The sequence below is a fragment of the Triticum aestivum genome, chromosome 4B (genome assembly GCF_018294505.1).
Source record: "Triticum aestivum cultivar Chinese Spring chromosome 4B, IWGSC CS RefSeq v2.1, whole genome shotgun sequence".
Taxonomy (NCBI): Eukaryota; Viridiplantae; Streptophyta; class Magnoliopsida; order Poales; family Poaceae; genus Triticum; species Triticum aestivum.
In genome coordinates, this window is record NC_057804.1 from 135,920,290 (window position 1) to 135,944,247 (window position 23,958).

General features: G+C 46.9%; 2 protein-coding genes across 3 annotated transcripts; one reads left to right on the forward strand and one right to left on the reverse strand.

The window, feature by feature from the left end:
* The first annotated feature begins 11,958 nt into the window (after window positions 1-11,958).
* Window positions 11,959-15,508, forward strand: LOC123091480 (pentatricopeptide repeat-containing protein At3g26782, mitochondrial). Its single transcript, XM_044513009.1, has one exon. The coding sequence runs from the start codon at window positions 12,087-12,089 to the stop codon at window positions 14,094-14,096; it is 2,010 nt and encodes a 669-aa protein (XP_044368944.1). The 5' UTR covers window positions 11,959-12,086; the 3' UTR covers window positions 14,097-15,508.
* A 1,508-nt stretch (window positions 15,509-17,016) lies between these two features.
* On the reverse strand, window positions 17,017-23,129 carry LOC123091481 (cyclin-T1-3). 2 transcript variants are annotated; one of them, XM_044513011.1, is made up of 7 exons: window positions 22,907-23,129; window positions 20,303-20,568; window positions 19,685-19,766; window positions 19,118-19,252; window positions 18,682-18,857; window positions 18,445-18,596; window positions 17,017-17,811 (listed from the first exon to the last, which is right to left on the reverse strand). In XM_044513011.1, the coding sequence occupies exons 2-7, from the start codon at window positions 20,536-20,538 to the stop codon at window positions 17,153-17,155; spliced, it is 1,440 nt and encodes a 479-aa protein (XP_044368946.1). In that variant the 5' UTR covers window positions 20,539-20,568; window positions 22,907-23,129; the 3' UTR covers window positions 17,017-17,152. The 2 variants fall into 2 exon arrangements, with proteins under 2 accessions (XP_044368946.1, XP_044368945.1); XM_044513010.1 differs by having other exon boundaries at window positions 22,870-23,124.
* Window positions 23,130-23,958: the final 829 nt, after the last annotated feature.

The window sequence follows — 23,958 nt, forward strand, 5'->3', positions numbered from 1 at the left end:
CAAGAGCATACTTCTGGTCCATAATTCTCTCCAAGCTCTCCTGGTTTTGAGTCAGGGTGGCCAAGCCCTTCTCAATCCTCAGAGTGGAGGCAATCAAGTAGCCAAGCTGTTCTTGCTTGCTCTTCAGGAAAATCTGAGATGCCTCTTCAGCAGTTGGCATCTTAGCAGCCTTCTCAGCCCTTGCCTTCTCCTTCTTTTCTTGTGCTTGCACAGAAGATGGTTCATTCTCATCCATCACAATAGTGTTGTCCTCAAAATTAGGGTAGATGGGCATGTGTTCCTTGTCCAACAGATATGTGCCAGTGCCCATCTTGGAGTTTATAAGCTCCTGAATCTATGGGGCATATCCACAACTCCTCTTCTGATCAGCAACAGTCCTTTTGATTGTTTCCACAATCAGGCTCATGACTTTGAACTTCTGAGGCACATCAAATATATGGAGCAAATTAATTGCATGGCCTCTGATCATCTTGTGATCACCTGACTTGGGCAGCAAAGTATGCCTTAGTATCCAGTTGATAGTGGGCAGTCCTGACAACAGATAGTGTACAGATCCAAACTTGTGTGTCTCAAGTGCAGCATCTGGGATCTCTTTGTACATATGAGCCATGGAGTTGTGATCTTTCTTCTTCTTGGCATAGACATCCAAGTCATCCTCATTCTCCTTTGGAGCATTGATCAATTCAGACCATTCCTCAACTGTTGACTGGTATCCGGTACCCTCAAACATTCAGACTATCCTCCCATCTGGGTAGAAATGAGCTGTGGAGTAGAACTGCATAATGAGCTCATCATTCCACTTTGTGAGCTTCTGCCCAACAAAGTCTTGTACTCCACATGACTTGAAGCTGTCATAAACTCCAGGATAGTGTTCTTCATTCTTCCTGATGTACTCCCAATCAACCCATCTCATATCACAAACTATGGGCTTCTTGTCAAGCAGCACTGTCTCATAGAAGTCCTGATGTTCCTTAGTATGGAACCTGTAGTCCACAGCAGTCCTTCTCCTGACGGCATAGGGGTCAGTCAATCTCCACTGTCTCAGACCTGCATCTTTCCTAAGCTTCATGTCTTCTGCAACTGGGTGAGCATCATTATGATCAGGGATCTTGGGCTTCAGCTTTCTCAAGACAAGTGAGTCTTCATCTTCTTCATCAGCAGCTTCAGGCACTGGGGCCTTGTTCTTCTCTGCAGTTGGAATACTCCTGGTGTTCCTCTTGGGTGCAGACTTGGGTTTTGGAGCAGCAGCTTTGGGAGCATTTTTGGGCTTTGATGGAGCAGCCCCTAACCTTATAGCATCTCCCATCAGCTTTTGAGCTTTGGGTGCTGGTGCAGCAACCTCTTCCTCTTCATCTTCAGAGTCTCTCCTCATAGAGGGCTTGCCAAGTACCTTGGCAGTAGTGGTTCTGACTCTCTTCTTTTTTCTTTTCTTGGCTGGCAGCATCATCTTCAAACTCAATGGTGAACTTCATGGTTTCACCAGTGGCAACCTTCCTAGGTTTGGAAGTTGGAATTCTTCTTGCAGGTGCCTTCTTCTGCATCCCTGGCTTAGTGGTAGCAGCTATGCCATATTCCTTCTTTAGAACTTTCTTCTTTGAGGTGGCCTCATCCTCAACAGCCACATAGTCCTCATCCTCGGAATCTGAGGTCTTCTTCTTTCTGGCCCTGGTGGCTGCCTTTGGCAAGTTGCTGGGTGTGCTCCTGCTGCCATCATCATAGCTGCTAAAGGGGCTAGTGCCCTCACTCATCTGAACCTGCTCCTCAGACTTGTTCTAACTATCACTCTAATCTGACATGGTGCAAACTCTGACAACAGACCCTGTGAATAGATATAGATGAGGTAGAGTAGATGAGCATCACAAAGTACAAAGGTTTTTGCAAAAAAAATTGATTCAAAAACTTAGTTTTAGTTTTCCACAAAAAGCATTTCGGAGCTATCGATTTGTAAACTTGGTGATACCGAAGCAGCTTTTGGAACCTAAACTAGAGAACTCGGTCAGACCGAGTCATAGTTTGGTGGCACCGAGACTGCTAGGGTTTCACAAAGTCCTGAACTCAATCACACCGATTTGCAATTCTTGGTCAGACCGAGAATCACTTGTGCACTGGCCTAAGCCAAATCGGGTGGGACCGATTTCTACAACTCGGTCGGTCCGAGATGAGTTCGGCGGAAACCTAACCCTAAATTTTCAATCCAAAACTAATCTACGGAGTGTTTTCACTGGATAGGAAGATTTCAATCGTGGCAAGATACATGGCAATGCAATGTGTTAGGAATCGGAGTGAGGAATAGCACAAAGTTTCAAATCCATACCCTAGTTTGGCGATGGATTTGCTACGGCGGCAACGACGGAGTAGAATCTCATTGACGGCGGCGGAGACCAGCGGCGGGAGGTCGCTGGCGACGAGGAGGACGATATGGAGACCCGAGGAGGCAGAGCAGGCAGTGCGCGGGCGAAGAGGTTCAGAAAATTTTCCAAATTTTGGCCCGGGGGTATATATAGCCTGACCCTGTCGGTGTGACTGAGTGGAACAACTCAGTGGCACCGAGATGCATAACTGCAAGCAGTTACTGCAACTCCGTGTGACCGAAAAGTTCAAATCGGTTGCACCGAGATTGAAAACCTAGATCAACTTAGTGATCTCGGTGTGACCGAAATGGATGGATCGGTCGGACCAAAATGCACAAAGAGGTTTTGGAAGTTTAAGTTTATGATGAATCGGGGACTCCGAGTGCTCCTCACATGGAGTGGTTCAAATCTGACTTGATCAAACTTTGTGATGTAGCATGAATAGAGTTTGAGACGAGAAAAACATAGATAGCTAGAGAAGGTTCTTAGGCATTCTTGTCCATCCACTTGGCAAAAGAAAAGAAACCAAGCAACCAAAACTACAAGTGGATGTCCTCGAATGAGTAAAATATGCAACCAACATGCTCACACAATAAAATGGCAAATGAAATATGTTGGAAAGCATGCACAACCATTCTAGCATCTATCAAGCAATTGGCGATGACTAGGTCATCTATATATGAGTATATTGACTTAGGAGTCAAATGAGAACATTTGATCATAGGTCATACTCATCGTTTAAGCACAAGTGGGGTTACCACTTTTACATAAAGCATTGTTGTGTTCACACCATTTGAGTTGCTTTAGCTCAATTCTTAGAGTAAAGCTCCCCCTAGATGTGAGATCCCCCCTAAGAGGGATGAACTAACCTTGGGTTTTATCAATGATGACTTCATGTAGGATTTGAAGATGTGGATGCTCAATGTTGATGTAGATCATTTGGAGCAATCCATTGGAGTGAGTTGCACTTTCAATACCTACATGAGTTAGTCCCGTAAGGAACAAACAAGGATATCCATAGACATAGAGTGATGCACACACAAGATGATGTCCATGAAAGCATTAGGTTACCTTGTCCCTTGTCTTACCAACAAGAGGGTTTGTGACTCCTTGAACTAGTGCAAGATGTGGAAGTTGATTGCACTTGTCCTTGCCAAAATGATATGAGTGAAATATGTTGGCGGAGTCACCCTCAAGAACTCTCTAGTTATTCTTCTTCGGGATCCACATCATCTTGATGGGGATCCTTGGAGTTGTAGTTGTGCTTGATGAAGTACAACTTGACGTGGTATTGGGAACCCACTTGACCAAGGCCTTAGGAGCTTCTTCAAATGCATCAATCTCCTCTTGAAGCTTGTCCTTGCCTTTTTTGCTTGTGGTCTTGTGGTGGAAGATCATCTTGAGCTTGTGTCCCTTTGAAAGAAGTAGGATCATACTTCTCTTGTTGAGGAACAAACTTCGTCTTGGGGTATTGATCTTCTTCCCACTCAACTCCATTGGCATTGAACTTTCGTTCAAAACCAACACCTTGGTTCTTCCGGTGTCTTCCTTGCTTCCGTACAATTTCCTCGAAGTGCTTACTCCCGGCAAGGCTCTTGTAAACACCTTTCTATATAATTCCCTTCAATAAACTATTTTATTGCTCAAGTGTAACTTGGCTAAGAGAATCATTAGTGGAATCAAGAGAACTGCTAGAAGCAACAATATTGGATTTAGCATGATTATTGTTACTACTAGAGGAAGAATCTTTCTTGTTCTTGTTACCAGACTTGACTTGAGGCATGTAAGTAGATAAGAGTAAACGCTTGGCAATGTAAGAAGAACTTTTCTTGCGAAGATCATCATTGATTGCTTTTAAAAACTCATGTTCTTGCTCAAGGTTGAGCTTTTCAAAGCGTAACTTCTCATGAGTCCTTAAAAGTTCTCGATGATCTCCTAAGATAGTTTCATGAGCTAACTTAAGAGTGTCTAATTCTTTAGTTAGGAGCTCAATCTTCTCCTTATCATTGTCATTCGTTTTATCTTGATTAGCATGATTATTTGACGTTTCATCATAGTATTCATCACTAGAGTTGTCAACAAGTAAATCATCATCACCTAACAAGTCATCTTCATCACTATTGGGATCAACATACTCGGGGTGTGATACATTTGGGCCTTTAGCCATGAAGCATCTTCCACGTCCTTCATTTGGTGAATCAAATATGTCGTAGGAGTTGGTTGACACAAGTGCTAGACCGGCAACACCTTCATCTTGAGTATATTCGGAGTCGGAGTGATAGCTTCTCTCGGAGTGATTGTCGGAGTCGGAGCCAGATACCCATTCACCAACATGAGCTTGATGTCTTCGTTTTGTGTAGCTCCTTGATGACTTGTCCTTACTTTCCAAATCCTTGCTTCTCCGGGATGTTCTTCGTTCATAACGATCATCTCTACTCCTTCTCTATCTTCATGGTGATTCTTCTCTTCTACTTCTTCTTTTTGGAGAATCTTCTCTTCTTTTGTAGGGTGTCATACACTCATTGGAATAATGTCTGGGTCTTCCACAATTGTAGCAATTACTCTCACGACTAGAAGATCTTTTGTCATTGTAGGACCTTGACTTGAAACCTCTCCCCTTGCTTCTACTCTTGTAGAACTTGTTGAAGCTCTTCACCATTAGGCTCAATTCTTCATTGAAGGTTTGTTTCTCACTTGATGATGTGGGAGCTTCACATGAGGCTTTGTAAGCACCACTTGACTTGTTGTGGAGCTCCTCCTTATCCTTGAGTGACATCTCATGAGCAACGATTCTTCCAATGACTTCTGTTGGCTTGAGATCTTTGTAATTGGGCATCATTTGGATCAATGTGCACACGGTATCATATTTTCCGTCCAAAGCTCTTAGGATCTTCTTGATGATGAATTTGTCGGTCATCTCATCACTTCCTAAGCCAGCGATCTCATTTGTGATAAGAGCAAGCCTATAGTACATTTCAGCGACACCTTGACCATCCTTCATTTTGAACTTGTCAAGCTGACTTTGAAGCACATCCAACTTGGATTCCTTGACGGAGTCGGTACCTTCATGCATATCAATCAAAGTATCCCAAATTTCCTTTGCATTCTCAAGACGGCTGATTTTGTTGAATTCTTTGGGGCATAATCCATTGAAGAGGATATCACAAGCTTGAGCATTGTATTGCAGCATCTTCAACTCTTCCGCGGTAGCTTCACGGTTCGGTTCTCTCCCATCAAAGAATTCACCTTGCAAGCCAATACACACAATAGCCCAAACGGTGGGGTTATGTCCAAGAATATGCATTTTCATCTTATGCTTCCAACTAGCAAAATTAGTACCATCAAAGTAAGGACCTCTATGGTGGTAATTTCCCTCACTAGACGTCATACTCTCATAGGTTGTGAAACCAAGCCTATGACCACCAAAAGCTATGGAGATCAAAGGAAATGGAGATCAAAGCTCTGATACCACTTGTAGAATCGAAAGTATGTCTAGAGGGGGGGTGATTAGACTACTTGACCAAATAAAAATCTATCATTTTCCCAATTTTAGTTCTTGACAGATTTTAGCAAGTTAGCACGGTTCAAGCAATCTTAACACAATTCAAGAAAACATGCAAAGAGTATATGAGCAGCGGAAAGTAAAGCATGCAACTTGCAAAAATGTAAAGGGAGGGGTTTGGAGAGTGCAAACGCAATAGGAGACACAGATGTTTTTGTCGTGGTTCCGATAGGTGGTGCTATCGTACATCCACATTGATGGAGACTTCAACCCACGAAGGGTAACGGCTGCGCGAGTCCACAGAGGGCTCCACCCACGAAGGGTCCATGAAGAAGCAACCTTGTCTATCCCACCATGGTCGTCGCCCACGAAGGACTTGCCTCACTAGGGGTAGATCTTCATGAAGTAAGCGATCTGCTTGCCCTTACAAACTCCTTGGTTCAACTCCACAATCTTGTCGGAGGCTCCCAAGTGACACCTAGCCAATCTAGGAGACACCACTCTCCAAAAAATAACAAATGGTGTGTTGATGATGAACTCCTTGCTCTTGTGCTTCAAATGTAGTCTCCCCAACACTCAGCTCTCTCTCACAGGATTTGGATTTGGTGGAAAGAAGATTTGAGTGGAAAGCAACTTGGGGAAGGCTAGAGATCAAGATTCATATGATAGGAATGGAATATCTTGGTCTCAACACAACTGTAGGTGGTTCTCTCTCAGAAAATGTATGTTGGAAGTGTAGGCATGTTCTGATGGCTCTCTCCACGAATGAAGAGTGGGTGGAGGGGTATATATAGCCTCCACACAAAATCTAATCGTTACACACAACTTACCAATCTCTGTGGGACCGAATTGAGAAACTCGGTCGCACCGATTTAGTAAATCATGTGACCGTTAGGATTTTCGGTGGGACCGACATGCAACTCGGTGGGACAGATATAGTTAGGGTTAGGGCATAACATAATCTCGGTGAGACCGATTACACAAACTCGGTGAGACCGATTTTGGTAATGGACACACAGAGGGTTGGTCAGGCAAACTCGGTGGGACCGATTCGCTCATCTCGGTAAGACCGAAACGTTACAAAAAGGAAATAGAGAGTTTGCATTGTAATCTCGGTGGGACCGATTCGCTCATCTCGATAAGACCGAAACATTATGAATGGAAACAGAGAGATTACAACCCCATCTCGGTGAGACCGAGATCCCTATCGGCGAGACCGATTTGCCTAGGGTTTGTGGCAGAGTCTATGACATCTAAACTCGGTGGCGCCGGATAGGAAGAATCGGTGGGGCCGAGTTTGACTTTTGGTTTATGTCGTATGTTGATATGAGAAAGTAGTTGAGGGTTTTTGGAGCATATCACTAAGCATTTTGAGCAAGAGCCTCATTAAGCAACACCTCATCCCTCCTTGATAGTATTGGCTTTTCCTATAGACTCAATGTGATCTTGGATCACTAAAATAGAAAATGTAGAGTCTTGTACTTTGAGCTTGAGCCAATCCTTTTGTCCTTTGCATTTTGAGGGATCCACTTTTCTCATCCATGTCATGCCAATCATTGAGCTTTCCTGAAATATTTATCTTGAAGTAGCATTAGCTCAATGAGATATATGTTGTTAGGAATTACCAAAACCACCCAGGGATAGTTGCACTTTCAACACCACACTAGATTAGGGTATTACACCACTACGGTGGCCCGAACTAGTATAAATCTCTATGTCTTTGTGTCTCTTTAAGCTCGACGCGTTAGGCTTAGGAGGATCGCGAGTAGGCAGGCTGGGCAGGTTGAGATCTCTGCACGCACCCTAGAGTTCGAACCTCTCAAGGGTTGCCGGATCCCTAAATCCGACACTATACATGGCAGGGGGTGCGGCTTGGGGCAGGACCACAAGTGGTTTTAGGGCCTACTTAGGGCGCCTCCAGGCTGCCTCCTCCCTCCCCCCACCTATATATATGTGGGAGGGGGCGCCTAGCACAACCACGACAATTGCTTAGCCATGTGCGGCGCTCACTCCACTGTTTACACCCTCGGTCATATTTTTGTAGTGCTTAGGTGAAGCCCTGCGGAGATAGATTCACCATCACCGTCACCACACCGTCGTGCTTCGGACACTCATCCACTACCTTGCCGTCTTGCTGGATCAAGAAGGCGGAGGACATCACCGAGTCGAACGTGTGTTGAATGCGGAGGTTGCCGTACATTCGGTACTCGATCGGTTGGAGCGTGAAGAAGTTTGACTACATCAATCACATTAACAAACGCTTCCGCTTACGGTCTACGAGGGTACGTAGACACACTCTCCCCTCTCGTTGTTATGCATCTCCATGGATAGATCTTGCGTGTGCGTAGAATTTTTTATTTTTCATGCAACGTTTCCCAACATCGCGTTAGCAACATCAAGCAGTATTGACATATGATTGATGAATTGGAGCTATTGTGTATCGCTTTAGGTTGTGACTGTTACATATTGAATTTCATCCAAATATTCATCGTTGATCTAATGCCTATGCTTTGCTCATATTTCTTTGCTCAAGTTACTATTGTTGCCGCTACTATTCCAATCACTACAAAACTGTTGTTACCGTTACTGTTACTATTGCTACTATTATTATCACAGCTATCATATTACTATGCTACTAATAAGTTGCTACACGGAAGTGATGTCTCAGGTGTGATGGAATTGACAACTCAACTGATAAGTCTTACAAATATTCTTTGGCTCCCCTTGTGTCGAATCAATAAATTTGGATGAAATACTACCCTCGAAGACTGTTGCAAGCCCCTATACTTGTGGGTCATCAAGACTATTTCTAGCGCCGTTGCTGGGGAGCATATCTCTATTTATTATGTTCACTTGAGAGTTTTATATCTTCTGCAATTTATATTCACTAAGAAGTAAGACCAAGATCATGCCCTCTAAGACGAGGGGAGGTAAAGAACTGCCAACTGGATCTACACTTGGTTCACCTTCTTGTTGGTGCAACAATTTGCCTCCTTATGTTTTGGGGATTGTTGACATAAACACTAAGGAATTGATGTGTTTGCTAGTGCAGACAGAGTAACAGGCCCCTAGGATCATGAGAAGTTTGATACAAACTTCAAAGATAATCCCATGCGTGGAAGCAAGGATTATCGCCGAAGATTATGCTGTCGAGAGTGGCCCCCAAAATTTGCAAAACAATTGGTTCGGTGTCCGTCCGAAGAATTTAACTGCAATCGAGAAATTAAAAACAAAGTGAAGACGTAGCATTTATTTCGTTCTTCTTCTTTCTCTTTATCGAGTCACAAGACCACCGTACTATTAAATGGGGTATAGTGTTCAAAGCTTTGATTCTCTGATACTAAACACAAATCCACAGTTAGTTGAGAGACGAATCTCTTTGTATTACGAGCAAACACTTGCCAGCAAGAGACTGTGATCTTCTTCGCTGCGAGAGATTTGTCTCGGACCGAAGAGTTAGCATTACTTGTTTCTTAAGTAATGTCATCGTTGCTTCCAAAATCCGACCGTTAAGAAAGTGTCGATTGACCATTGGCTGAACCGCGTGTTTAAAATGATCGTTTTCCATAAGGCTGTGTTTGGTTGAGAGGGATTCGAAGGGGGTTTGGCAGGGATTGAAGTGGATTTAATCTCCTGCAAGTCAAAACCTCCTCAAATCCTCTCTAATCCTCTTGTGGAGGGGTGTAACCGAACAAGCCCTCAGGGAGATCGCCCGCCCAAACCGCGTGGGGGCTTGTTCGCCCGCATCGGAGCTGGGGCTCGCGCACGCATGGCGCCGGGGCTCGCCCACCCGTCCGTCTTCACTCCCCTGACAGACGCTATCGAGGCCTTGTTGTGCTGCACACCGGGACCAGAGCTCGCACATAGCTGCGTCGGGGTTCGCCAACCCGTCGATCGCTGCGTGTAGAAACTGCCTGTTGTCGTGCGTGCGGACCGGCGCGGACATAGATGCTCCGTGCTGCCGTGCATGCGGGCCGACATGGCGTGCTGGTCGTCCTGTACACAGGCGTGGCGTGCGTGCAAAGCTGCATGTTTGTTGGCGCGGACGCGGCCTTGGGGTGCCATCGTGTGTGAAACCACGCGGGTTGGTCGCTGCTGCTCATGGACGACACCTTCTCCTCGTCTCAGCACGGACGACAACATCAGCGTGCTTGGCCACCGTTATGATGGTGTCGCACACAGTATATTCGTTGAAATGCCTGAAAAGTGTGTGTGTGGAGGGGAGGGTTGGAAGATCAAAATAGCGATTGTAGCCAAGTGCATGAAAAAAAAAGGTAATGCTACATCTACAAAAGCTTACTTATTTTTTTACGAACAAGTTGATGTGGAGGATTATGATCGGTAATAGAGGGAGGAAGGGGCCATCTCAGTAAAATTCGTGAGGAAGAGGGGGAAAGAGGGAATGGGGATCAATCCGGACACGCCACACGGACCGGGCACGTCCGCACACATCTTTTCTTAACATAGTATAATTAAAGTCGCTCATGTACACGAGCATACACTCATCCGTGTGAACGCACACACGCACACCTTGCCCCATGAGCACCTCCGAAAGATTTTATGAAGTGACCATAAACACCTTGCAGTCGATGAAAACGTGTCCCCTCATTAAACAAACATCACCAAATGTCGGCGTGGAAGCCCGATCACCTATGGGGCAGTGGTGGCCCTTTGTGGTTCGGCAAGGGGACGGTCACATTGTACAAAGAGCAGAAGCAGCAGGGGGCAGCATGGCGATGGCAACTCTCTTTTACCCAGGTTCAGGCCGCTTTGCTACGTAAAACCCTACTCCAGCTATGGTGGATTGATCTGGAGGAACACGAAGGCACGACATGCTCTAGCCCAGCAAGGTTGCCTCGGGGAGAACAGCGTGTGCATACAAGTGTTGAGGGATCAAATGTTTGAACCCTTTGCTAGGTTGCCTTGGGCCTCCTTTTATAGGTTAAGGGGCGACCATAGTGGCAAAACAGTCATTTCAGGGTGATTAGATAGCTAATGATGCTATCAAACCTAACTCTGGCAGTTAGGACAAAGTGCATTAAATGCACTGCTAGGTGCCTTGCTGAGGTTGAAGCTCGGCAAGCCTGCCGCGTCGCTTATCTGCTTCTTCTTGTTAGTGTGGCACGTCCTCCGGACGGGTGTCAATAAAGCTAATCTCTTCCTTACAACGCCGCCACGTGCTTGATAGGATCCAACTGGTTGTCTGATAGCTTGACACCGCACTGATTAATGACTGGGGTGGAGATAAGGTGGAGCGGTGGCATTTTGGTGAAAGCCTGGCGACATGGAGCCTGGCGGGTTCTGGTCTTGGCGCCCCCGGAAACCTTGCCGGGGCGAACTGGTCTCGCTCCTCTGGTACTGCCTTGACCCGGCCAGGCTCTCCTGCCCAGCAAGGGAGGCTTCCCTGAGGTGGTCTCTTGCTGACTTGCTTCTCTTAAGTCTAGTCATGCCCAGCAAATGGCAGTTTGCCCGGGAGCCCCCGCAAGCCTGTGCACTAGTCAGGGGGAAACAAATACCCATGTTTGTGTATCTGAGGTGGTCTCTTGCTGACTTGCTTCTCTTAAGTCTAGTCATGCCCGGGAGGCCCCGCAAACCTGTGCACTAGTCAGGGGAAACAAATACCTCTATTTATGTACACCGACATCCAAAGTATGAAATAAATCAAAAAATAACACGAGCACTGCGTCCACACACACCTTTGAAGGAGAGATTTGTTCATTGCCGATGTACATGCCCTTTTATTGCGTCAAACATCTTTGAGGGGAAAGGTTTGTTCATTGTGGCTTACACATGCCCTTTTATTACGGATGTGTTTGGATTGTGACCAAAGTGCATCTTACCAAAATTGTGGTCATGAGTAAAGATTGGTCTTTATTTGAATGGTTGTCAATTTTTTGGCATGCCAATAAACTCAAGCTAAGTCTAGTTCATTTTTCTTACCCATGCTGGTCAAATCATGGATAATCAAAACCTCAATCAAAATTTTTGGCTAGCCAATGCTTCTTTTTTATCATATAAAACACCTTGCATTTCATTAACCTGTGGACGCCGGCCACACCACGGATTACATCAACGAAAAAATTCGTAATCCACAGAGTATTCTTTGGTGAGGCAACCTTGGGCATAAACCAAACACACCCTGCGTTCTTCCTTCTCCCCCGGAACCTCTCTCACGAAAGCGCTCATCAACCTCCGTTCCTGGCTGCGTTGTTGCCACCACCGGCATCTCAGCAATGGCGGCAGCAAGAGTGCAGCCTCCGCTCGACCCACGAGCGCCGCCGCCTTCCATGGCGGTTCCCACCTCCAACACTCGAAGCCTACAGGCCACGCCCATCCACACTTCCAGCCCTTCCGTCCGCGCGCTGTTCCTCCGCGCCGTGGACCCCTCCCGTCCTGCCTCCTGGTCCGCCGCCGTCGCCGACCTCCTTGCTTCCGGAGACGCCGTCGCCGCTCTGGCCACCTTTGCCGCCGCTCTCCGCGCTAACCCCGCCGCGCTCCTCCCGGCCCTCCCCCCCGCCTTCCGCGCAGCTGCCGCCGCCACCTCGCTCGCCGCCGGCCGCCAGCTACACCTCATTGCCCTCCGTTCCGGTCTCTTTCCCTCTGATCCCTTCTCCGCCTCCGCTCTTCTCCACATGTACCACCACTGCTGCCGCCCCCTCGACGCCCGCAAGGCGTTCGATGAAATTCCCAGCCCCAACCCCGTCATTATCACAGCCATGTGCTCTGGCTACCTGCGAAACAATCTAGTCTACCCCTCGCTTGCTCTCTTCCGCGACTTGCTCGCATCTGGTTCTGCCATGGCAGTGGACGAGGCGGCTGCACTCGTGGCGTTCTCCTCGTCAGCCCGTGTCCCTGCCCGCGGAATTACCGCTAGCCTTCATGCGCTTATTGTGAAGATTGGCTTGGACGTGGATGCTGGGGTGGTCAACACGATGTTACACGCTTATGCCAAAGGCGGTGGTCGTGACCTGCCGGCTGCGAGGAAGGTGTTTGATACCATGGAGAAGGATGTCGTGTCCTGGAATACGATGATTGCGCTGTATGCTCAGAATGGGTTGTCGGCGGAGGCCCTCGAGCTGTATGGCAAGATGCTGAATGTTGGTGGAGGCATTAGGTACAATGCTGTGACGTTCTCTGCTGTGTTACTGGCTTGCGCGCATGCTGGGACGATACAGACTGGAAAGCGCATTCATAATCAGGTGGTAAGAATGGGTTTGGAGGAAAATACCTATGTTGGAACTTCTGTAGTTGATATGTACAGCAAGTGCGGAAGAGTGGAAATGGCAAGAAAGGCTTTCGGCAAAATTAAGGAGAAGAATGTCCTTTCATGGTCTGCCATGATTACTGGTTATGGTATGCATGGTCATGGACAAAACGCCCTTGAAGTTTTCAATGAGATGTGCAGATCGGGGCAAAACCCTAACTACATAACTTTTATCTCGGTTTTAGCTGCTTGCAGTCATGCTGGTCTTTTAGATATGGGCCGTTATTGGTACAAAACCATGAAGAATAAGTTTGGGATTGAACCTGGAGTGGAACACTACGGATGCATGGTGGATCTTCTTGGCCGCGCCGGTTGTCTTGATGAGGCTTATGGCCTCATTAAAGAAATGAAGGTTAAACCTGATGCTGCTATCTGGGGAGCTCTTCTTAGTGCATGTCGAGTCCATAAAAATGTTGAGCTGGGAGAAATTTCTGCGAAAAGATTGTTTGAGTTGGATGTAACCAACAGTGGGTACTATGTTCTATTGTCCAATATATATGCAGAAGCTGGAATGTGGAAAGATGTGGAGAGAATGAGAGTTCTGGTTAAAACAAGAGGAATAGAAAAGCCTCCAGGGTATAGCTCAGTTGAATTGAAAGGTAAAACCCATGTGTTTTATGTTGGCGACACGAGTCATCCTCAGCATAAGGAGATCTATTCTTATTTGGGGAAACTGCTTGACATAGCGCAAAAGGCAGGCTATGTACCAAACACGGGTTCTGTTCATCATGATTTGGATGAAGAGGAGAAAGAATCTGCGTTGCGCATCCATAGTGAAAAGCTTGCCGTTGCTTTTGCTCTGATGAACTCTGTCCCGGGTTCAGTAATCCATGTGATAAAGAATCTCCGGGTCTGTACTGATTGCCATGCAGTAATCAAGTTTATTTCAGAGTCCGCTGAACGAGAAATTATCGTTAGAGATTTACAGCGCTTTCATCATTTCAAGGATGGATCATGCTCTTGTGGAGATTATTGGTGATAGGGTCGTACAAGAGGGCTGAGGTCGTGATACCACCTTCGTTGTCCGTCATACCACCGTTGTATTATGTACAGGTCGATTTATTTCCAGGACATATTGTTACACCTCATCTTGATTAGGCTAATGACATTGCCTTGCTGCCCTGAACACTGGGAACTTAGAAGATTTTATAGCTTGGCATAAATCAAAAAGTTACGCCTTTTCTGTAAGATCTGCATACTACAATGAATGGCACAACAAGTTGGTTCAAGGAGACGCTGATCAGATGGACAAGGCAGCTCGAGGCTGAACCCAGTATGGGAGATCTCCTGTGGAACTTACATGTCCCCAGCAAGGTATTTTTTTCCCATGGAGGGCTCTTCACAGTGTGATACCGGGGATGATTGTTCTTGCAGGTAGGCATATCAGGACCTCACCCCAATGTCCCATCTGCTGCTGGGGAGCCAAGGACATAAAGCACCTGATGTTCACGTGCGACAAGCACTGGGACTTGAGGTGTTCATCAAACAAGCAACGCAGATTGATCAACCACGGGTCAGTGATGCTTGAGGAAATTTTGAGGAGTACTGTCAAACATTCAGCGGTTAACGCAGATTGATCAACCACGGGTCAGTGATGCTTGAGGAAATTTTGAGGAGTACTGTCAAACATTCAGCGGTTAACGCAGATTGATCAACCACGGGTCAGTGATGCTTGAGGAAATTTTGAGGAGTACTGTCAAACATTCAGCGGTTATGGGTCGGTACGGTGTACAGGAGACGACCGCTGTAGGGGCATGGTATATCTTGTGGCAGCGACGGAAAGGTGGAACCTGCTCAGTCAACTGTGTTTGCAATTCAGGCTATTAGCGCGACCTATGCAAAAGCTCTGAGCAGTTCACAACCAGTCCTGATACGATGAGGGAAGCCTCCTTGGAATTCTTATAAACTGAATGGGATGCATCATCATACTTTGAAAATGGAACAGGGGCAGTGGCTGCGGTCCTCCGCAATGATCATGGTGAACCGGTTGCTGGGTTCTTGATCACATGTTGGACTCGGCCACGGTGGAGGCGACCACTATCCAGAAGGGCCCAGAACTGGTTGAAAACTTGGGATGTAAACACCATCATCGTCGAGTCTGACTGCCTGGAAGTGATTCAAGCGTGCAATGGTTTGTATGGTCAAGGTATTTAAGTGATCATGTTTACCATCATCGTTGAGTCTGACTGCCTGGAAGCGATTCAAGCATGCAATGGTTTGTTTGGTCAAGGTATTTAAGTGATCATGTTTAATTCTAATTCTCCTATGTATTGGGACGATGAACCCCTTAGCTATGTTTGATCGAATGATAAACGTGTACTGCTACCTGATCGACCGAAGTCCATCAAGTGGCTTCCCTAAAAAAAAAACTGTGTCAAAGTGATTCTCTGATTGCTCAAAATATCTCCTTCCAATCGAGGAACAATCCAATCTCATTTTGTTCCTTTTTTTTAAAACAATACACTGATATTGCATTACGACATTGCCTTGTCGCCGGTCACAGCACTGATTACATCATCAGGGTAGCTAGTGAACCACTCTTGAAGTTCGCCATCAGCTAAGTCTGCACCCATAGCAGCCAGCTCATGCGCTGGTTTGTTACATGAACTCGGTGCATGAACAACACTTTGGCCTCAATGAAGGGGTTTCTAAGCTTGAACCTAATATCACTAAACAGGGCACCAAGAGGCGCAAGGTCGTAGGCATTGGAAGAAATGGCTTGCTTCAAAACAAGGCAGTCGGTGTCAGAAATTGCCCGCCAAACTCCTGATCGATCTGCCAAGGACACAGCCTGATATAGGGCGAAAGTTTGAGCGTACACAACATCACTAAAATCGTGTTTGGCACCAGCAGCTGCAAACCAAATATCCAGTGTATCATCATGCAGATGAGTCCCCAACCACTTGCTCTAAGACCCAGTTCTTTTAGCCGATTCTTCTAGAATTTTAAGAATCGAACCTCCTTCCAGCTTCTCACGGAATCTTAAACCCATATTTTTTTTTTACAATTCTAGCTAGTTAGGATTGGGGAGGTGCGATTCTCAAGGTTCTGCGAGAATCAGCCAAAAAAAATGGGCCCTAGACCGCTCTGAAAACGGCGCGTCGGTATTGATCTTCACCATATGTCTCAGTGGATTCTCCCATCTACACTGCTGCACGACCGGTACAGTGGGTTTTGGCCCTTGACTCCCTCCATTCTTCAGTGTATCGAAAAGCTTCAACCTCAACTCTTCTTTCTCCATGATTGCCTCTGTTGCGTTCCGTCCACCAGCACCAAAGGAAGGCTATACACTGCAGCTTATTCCGCTCCTCCGGTAGGGAGAAGATTACTTGCAAAAACTCTTTGGCTGAGACACAAAAACCCTTTTGCATTCTAGGAGCCTGATCCTGACATCCTCTAGGAGCAGAGCCTGACATCGCTGCTTGACATTTCGTTCCATTTTTAGTCTGAAATGTGAATGATATTTCATTAGTAAATGCCATAGTGGGTGGAGGGGATACGTATTTGTTGTTCTGGTCCAGACAAATCATATGTACTTATTATGACACATAATGAATTTTGACTCAATTGGTTCAAACAAAAAAACAACATAGACTGGATAGTGCATGAACTGTTGTGCGAGTTCTCATGTAATCTTGTTCCATCATGGCTCGAATCTTCCAGTGACCGGATCGATCAGCATGATCTGTCTAACAGAATGTACACCATCTGATCGCACAAAAGGTGGAGTAGCATCTCTCCCTACACATGGACGTACGTCCATGGATGCATAAAATTCATCAAACAGACATCAAGAGCAGGGCGTCAAAACTGCACAACACTTGCATAAGAGTCCATTCCACTCAATTTTCGCAGCATGGACCTGCTGCCCAATGTTGGATAACATCATCGCTTGAAAATGCACGCCTACCCAAGGGAAATTCTTTTTTTCAATTATATAGTAGGAGTACATAACAGTTCAAATTTCCCAACATATCAAATTACAGTCTGCCGATTGTTCTACGCATGGGAGGGGGCGGTGATCAATACTTAATTTCATGATCTCGCCCTTTTAAGGTCCCTCTCGCCGTGATCATAACTCCTGTGGTCATACACATCCTTCCTCTTCCGGTCGTCGAGCTCAGTCACGGTGGAAAGGTACTCTTGACTGTCCATGGAGAGCTCGCCCTCCTCGGCGTTCTCTGCCGTCCGAGTACCGTTCTGGTGCGGGGGCTGGGGCCAGCTCTGCCTTCTGTCGTGTTTCTTCTCATCCTTGACAGCCATCTCCACTCCATGCTCCAGCTCCCTCTCAATCAGGTCATCATCATCCATGATGTCAACCTTTCTACCGGCATCACCTTTTGATTTCCTCCGTTTCTCAAGCGCAGCTTTCACTTTATCCTTGTCTATCTTTTTCATTGCATCCATTGAGGATGACATATTGGGGCCTTCATTGCTGCTGGCAATACCATCCTTTGCTTCCACCTTGGGTATCCTCTGGTTTGAGTTTTGCTTCTCAGGGAGGCCTACCATGCTCGACTGTTTAGGTGCTTGATGATTTCCATGAGCATGACGCTCGTCAGCAGCTCCAGGAGCCTTCCCCACAGCACGTGGATTAACCACACTTGCAGAACTGCATTCGGTATCATTCCCTTGGGACGGTGGTGGCACGACACGGTTTTGCTCATAGAGCTCCAACATTTGGTTGCTGGCCTCTGAAAAGAATAAAAATCAAAATTAATATAGGCACGGGTGCTTGGTGTGTGTGTGTTACTGGAATACTTCACAAGAAAGAGCATCAAAAGTAACAGTGGCAGAGAAAGGAGCATCACTTATAGTAATAATGGATATAATTAACAGAAAGTAGTGCTTACTAGCATTGCAAAATCACCAAAATGGAAGTGTCATCCTCATGTTAGATTGTATTTTTTTTTCATTTACATCTCTTTGCGATGCTACTAATAAGCTAATATATGTATAACAAAAGTGATAAGGTCTACCAATACACTAAATAATAGACAAACCCAAATCTTTCAGGTTCCACACGAGAGGCCGGGTTCACATGGTATGCTCCTGACATGACATTCCCTAGCATATCCCAGAACACTAATAATTATAAGATTCCCTGAGCACATCAAGCAACAGCATGTGTCTTGCTTGACCTAGGCAACCTACAGTTATCAGTTTTGAACCAATGATGAATTTTGATAATCCAATCCACAGTCTCCTAGAAAGTTAAAGCATGTCAACAGCTGCTGCTACCTGCGAGGATGTGAAATACTATTCTTGGGAGATTGAATAGTACAATAGTGCAAACATGCACTACTGAATTAAATCTAGAGACCAACCTTCCAACTGCCGCGGCGTTACATCAAACTCTTGCCACCAGACCTTCTCACCATCTGATGGAAGCTTGACTTTGAGGAACTTCGCAGCAAGGAAAATTGCGCCGGCTGTAATATGATTGGGTTTAAATTGGAGACAAAGCGAAGTACGTAGCCTGTACACCCCTTTAAGGCGCAGTAATTAAATAGGCATAATTGGGGGTTACTATGTTTGTAAGGATAAGTGTAATTTCAGCATACCCATCATTGACAAAATTCCAGGCAACTTGAGCAAGCGCATTTTGAGCAACCTTGAATTTTTTTATTGCTTCGACCAAGGGCTTGTACGGGTGGTGCACATTCATGTCAAAACCAAGTGTTATAAGCACAGCACGCTCCCCGATTAAAATAAGCTCCTTCTGTTGTTCATAAACCTCCTGCACCAAACAGCACAAAAATATCCTCAACAGCCATTCTTGTCATAGGAATCAGGGGATAAAATATAATGAATGTAAAGATTTTTTTTCTTTTCAGATTGGCAGAATGTAAAGATTTGCAGATTGGCGGGACATAATATAAGAGCATTTTTGACACTATATATTATGGCACGGAGGGAGTATAAGTGTGGGGAAACAAGGATAGCAACCAGCAACTACATAAGAAATATCAAGACAATAATCGCAATTAAATATGTCACCTTTTGCTTAATTCGAGCAACTGCGGCAGGATCCTTCTTGTGGATGATCTCATAAGAAATTAGTACGACATCCTTAAGTGGTCTGGGAGTTTCTTCAACTTTGCCCGCCAAGAACATGCAAACTGTGGCTATTGTCTGTAGGTTACAACGAACATACATTGAGAACTTACAACGAGCAGCAAGATCTATGCTGTAGGCTATACACACAGCAAAAAAAAAGACTGCATATCTCTTCTGCAAAGCAAAACGAAATTCACCATATCACGGAATCCAATAAAATATCATGAAATTAGTAGGGTGTACATAGACATATTTTAGAGTTTAGATTCACTTATTTTGCTACCTATGTATCCATATTGGAATCTCTCAAAAGGCTTATATTAAGGAACGGAGGGAATATGATTTACAAGTTTCAGTCGACTATTTTCTTTGTCTTTCACAAACTGGTGGCAAGCATTCATGATTGAACCCATATTAGAATACTGCCTACCATTCACATGTAAAGTCGAAAATATATTGTCCGACAGCAAACATGTACAAGCACATACAAATTTCAGTAAGACTTACCAGTCTATCATTTTTGGCATGAGATTGACGAAGGAAAAAACGATGACAGAATACTATAGCTGTAGCAATTGTCACTTGAGGCCTACATTTTAAAGCCATTCACCATAAGGAAAACATATAATATATAAAACTATCAACCATGCCAAAGAGCATAATTTATGCAGTAACTGATATACAGGGATATTTGGCGATTCATAAATATTCACGGTGCAAGTACTTGAAGGACACAAAAGCATAAATATATATACTAAACAGAGTTTGATCTTTTCTGTTCTACCCAAGCATTTTGTCTCTAAAGGGTGCAACCTAGGGTACAGAATGTAGTCATGTACAACTAGAGTACAACGCTGTCATCAACAGAATGCAATCGTGTATGCATTAGATGTCCACTAGACTTTCCTTCGACTTGCAAAATAAAATAAGCATAAAGCAATCATGAAGGGTTTCGAATACTACGAGCGGGCAAATGAGAAAGAAACAAATGCTGCTTAAAAGAAATCAAGCTATCAGAAAATGACATAATGCTATCAAACATGAAAACAATAGGTATGATTCCATAATGCTATCAAACAGCTATTCTATTTCCCAGAAAAACAAGTAATGACAATATACTCTTACACTTTAAGTCTCATCCCAAAATCTTGAAGAAAGGTGCAGTATGACTTGCGAAGGTAAGACTCCTTCAGATCAATGCCATCTTTCCTTGAAAGGGAATTCTCCTCGATTTCTTTTCTACTAAAATACCATGAACCACCAAGGTTGCCACTTTCCACGTGTCTACCATAGGGAGTTCTGTAAGGGCTGTTTTCTACAATTCCATGATGTGAAGAGTCACTTGTCTGCATGATATCCATGTGTGATTTTCCCCTTTTCTTCTAAAGAACCTGACAAAGTGAGATATATAATGTCACCTCTGCAAACTTAACATCGTAAGCATGCATAAAAGTAAGGGGCCGCAGGTATGCGCTTACAAATAAATGCATATACATTATTCACAATGTTATAAATCTAAAAGAAGCATTTTCCGTGGACAAGATAACTTGGCATGCAAAGGATTCCGGATGAGTCCGAGATTATAACGATGAAGGGAAATAGGCAAATGTCCATATAGCTCTGAATCTTTGATGAACTGCCTGCCCATCATGGAAGCCAGGAATGCGTGACACATGGATGATAACATAACAAATAAAAGGGTTTTCTCAAATACAACATGTCAATGTATGCACCTCCATTGACAAGGATAACGAGTTAACAACATGCAGATCATTCATGAAACAGTTAGCCAGCACCAACACAAACCTCACTCCACCTTGACATGGGAGTAACGCAGTTCACCAAACAAAGCTGGACATTTTTCAAGCAATCGTTGAAATACTCTAAAACACGATATATATATATATATATATATATTTGAAAGATCCAGCAAAATGCTGGCTTGATTCGATTTAGCAGGAAGCAGCGGAAGAACAACATGATAAAGATCCGAAGATCAAAGAAAAAAGAAAACAACAGCCCTATTAGCTGCCGAGCTACCATCACAGCCAACACGACTACAAAGCAAAAAGGGCCTGTCCTAGGCTAAGCGTCACCGCCGCGTCACTTGACCAACGCCGGTATCCTCCGAAGACAGCAGCAGCTCCAACTAAGACTTTCTTTGTCAACGCACCATCCACCCTTGAAGCAGAGTGCGGGCAGATGGCGGAACTCGGTCGGTCCCAGAAAAAGCTTCGTCTCGGACTTATCAGCGATGGCGTACATTGCGCCTGGAGCTTCACCAAAAACAGTGGCGAGCACCGGAGGAGCGCCACATAGAACCTCCAAGCAGTGTCTCAAAAACGTGATGCTCCCAACAGAGGAACGACGTCGGAGACGCCGTCATCACGCCGATCCAACCGGACCTAGGCTTTCGCCCGGAGACACTACCAACCAAGCTCGAGGAAGATGCCGACACACCTCGGTGGCGCCTCCAAGGAGGAAAATGACACCCTCAGGCGCCATCGGCACCGGCTCTTGTTGTGCGGGACTTTCGTCCGTATCGTCGCACACCTCCGCTCAAGCCCTACGGAACTCGTCCATGTCGTCTCACACCGCCGCCGCCGCAGCACCTTGTTGTTGAAGCCGTGAAGGCATGGTCCACCTCCCCGCGGCGAGCATGCAGAGGCCAGATCGGGCCCCGCATCCCGCATCTACCACGGCTGGAGCCTCCCTGCTCCAGCAAGCGCAGCCCTCCCAGATCCAGCGCGGCCCATCAGTGTCGTCGACGCCCTCCACTCGCCACCCGGTGCAGTGCCGACGCCGCCCTCCGCGGTGCCCACCTCCGCGCCAGGCCAGGAGCAGCACGGGGCGGAACTCGGGCCCTCGAGGAGGCAGCGCGCCAGATCCACGCCACTGCCACCGTCGGACCGCTGCCCAGCCCTACGCCGGCCAGATCCGCACCGGCCCTCATCCCGCGCCCTCCTCCTCCTTTACCGCAACCCCTCTCGGCGCCCTCTTCCTCCACCTCGCCATCTCCCGGGCGCCGCACCAGATCCGCTCGCATGGACGCGCCGCTCGACGCCGCAAGCCGCGGAAACAGCCGCCCATCGCCCGACGAAGCCTCCCCCTGCAGCCAACCGTAGAGCGCCTCCGACCCGAGGAGATCCGCCGTCGGGCCGCGCCCCGCCGCGAAGCCGGCCGTCCCGCGCCGTCCTGGCGCCTCGCGGGGAGGGGAAGGGCCCCGCCGCCACCGACGTACGCGCGGGCTTTGCCCGGCGCCGTCCCCTGGCGGCGGCGAGGGAGGGGGGCGGGGGTGGAGGGGGGCTGCGGCGGCGGGCTGGGGTTTTCGCCCGGCCGCTCGCAGGAGCGGACGAGCACGAGGCCGATATTGCAAGTGGCCACCATGAATTCCTCTTGAAATTTAGCTACATCTAATCCTCCGGTCACAAAAAACACACATAATGACCCCAAAACTGAGCACGAGGTTACGATTTTATCATTTTAATAAGCCCGTCATGATTAAAGCGAGTAAATTTAGCTCCAGCAACCACAAACCAAATCGCATAGCATAGTAATAATCTAGGAAGTGTGCTTTCGAGCATTGGAGCTCTCAATTAGCAGGCACAATCACAAACCGAGAGCCGCAGAAGCAATTTGAACAAGAAAAAGAAGAAGATCCGGAAGATAAACAAATCAGATCAGATCAGAACCTGAGAGATCAAGACGTAATCTAGCACGGGGACCGACCGGGCGGGTGTCACGGGGCGGGATAGTCGTCGCGTGCGGAGAGCTGCGGCCAGCAACGGCGATGCGGCGTAGAGGGGGGCGTGATGGCGAGGCGACGGAGGCGACGGCGACGGCGGTGGCGGAGGTATCGGGGATTGGGGAGCCTCCGAGGCTGGCTTGGACCGAACCCTGGTTAGCCTGTTTTGAGATTGAGCGTGCAGCGTGCACCTGGATACGCCGTCGGATCGGCCGAGCGTGGGGGCTACTGAACCGTCGGATCACGTTCCGGCTCCCGATTTGCCCCGCCATGAGTCAAAGGAAGAGAACAATCATCCTCCTTGCTCATGGAGTACTTTGGGGCTGTTTTGGTTGCCACCCTGATTTAAAAATATCTACACTCGGATTTATCAAATCCGACCCTCAAATGCTCGCGTACGTGTTTGGACGCATTCATGGATACTGACGGGTCAAGCCTTAAATAATGTATTCCACATCCGGATACTTCAAATTAGAAATCTCAAATCCACATTATTACATGCAACACAGTGATTTTTAAGCGGAGCTCATCCGGTCGTCGTGCTCATGTCCGGCGGTCGGCTGCGCTCCCCAGACTGTTGGTCCGGTCGCCAACATGGTAGATCAGGGCATGGGACACGAGCTGGCTCACGGGACTCAAGGCGCCGCCGTCTCATGCCCTACTCTTCTTCATCGGAGCCCGAAACCCGGTTGGTGTCGGTGGACATCAAACCGATGATGGATCTGTCCTGGGACGAGCCGGTGACATCCACCACGACGCGGTTGTGACGCTCGGACTGCTGCAACATAAGGGGCATCGGAGAGTGCGACTCCGCCTCGCCAACATCCAACGACACGAGGGTCGCCGCCGCCTCCCGCGCCCGTTGCCTCGCACGGCGGACACACTGTGTCATATTTTCGTTGCATGATGCTCATGGTGCGTCCCGTTGCTTGGCGTGCCAACGAACGGGTTACGCGTCCAAACGCGCATTCAAACGCCAGACGGGCCGCACCGCCTCCGATGAGGCAGCGACGGCACACCTAGCGTCGGATCCGTG

Coding starts and splice junctions, on each gene's coding strand:
- LOC123091480 (XM_044513009.1), top strand. CDS start 12,087: ATGGCGGCAGCAAGAGTGCAGCCTCCGCTCGACCCACGAGCGCCGCCG.
- LOC123091481 (XM_044513011.1), bottom strand. CDS start 20,538: ATGGATATCATGCAGACAAGTGACTCTTCACATCATGGAATTGTAGAA. Junction 18,858..19,117: donor TTGCTCGAATTAAGCAAAAG/GTGACATATTTA, acceptor TGTTTGGTGCAG/GAGGTTTATGAACAACAGAA. Junction 18,597..18,681: donor TGGAATTTTGTCAATGATGG/GTATGCTGAAAT, acceptor AGGGGTGTACAG/GCTACGTACTTCGCTTTGTC.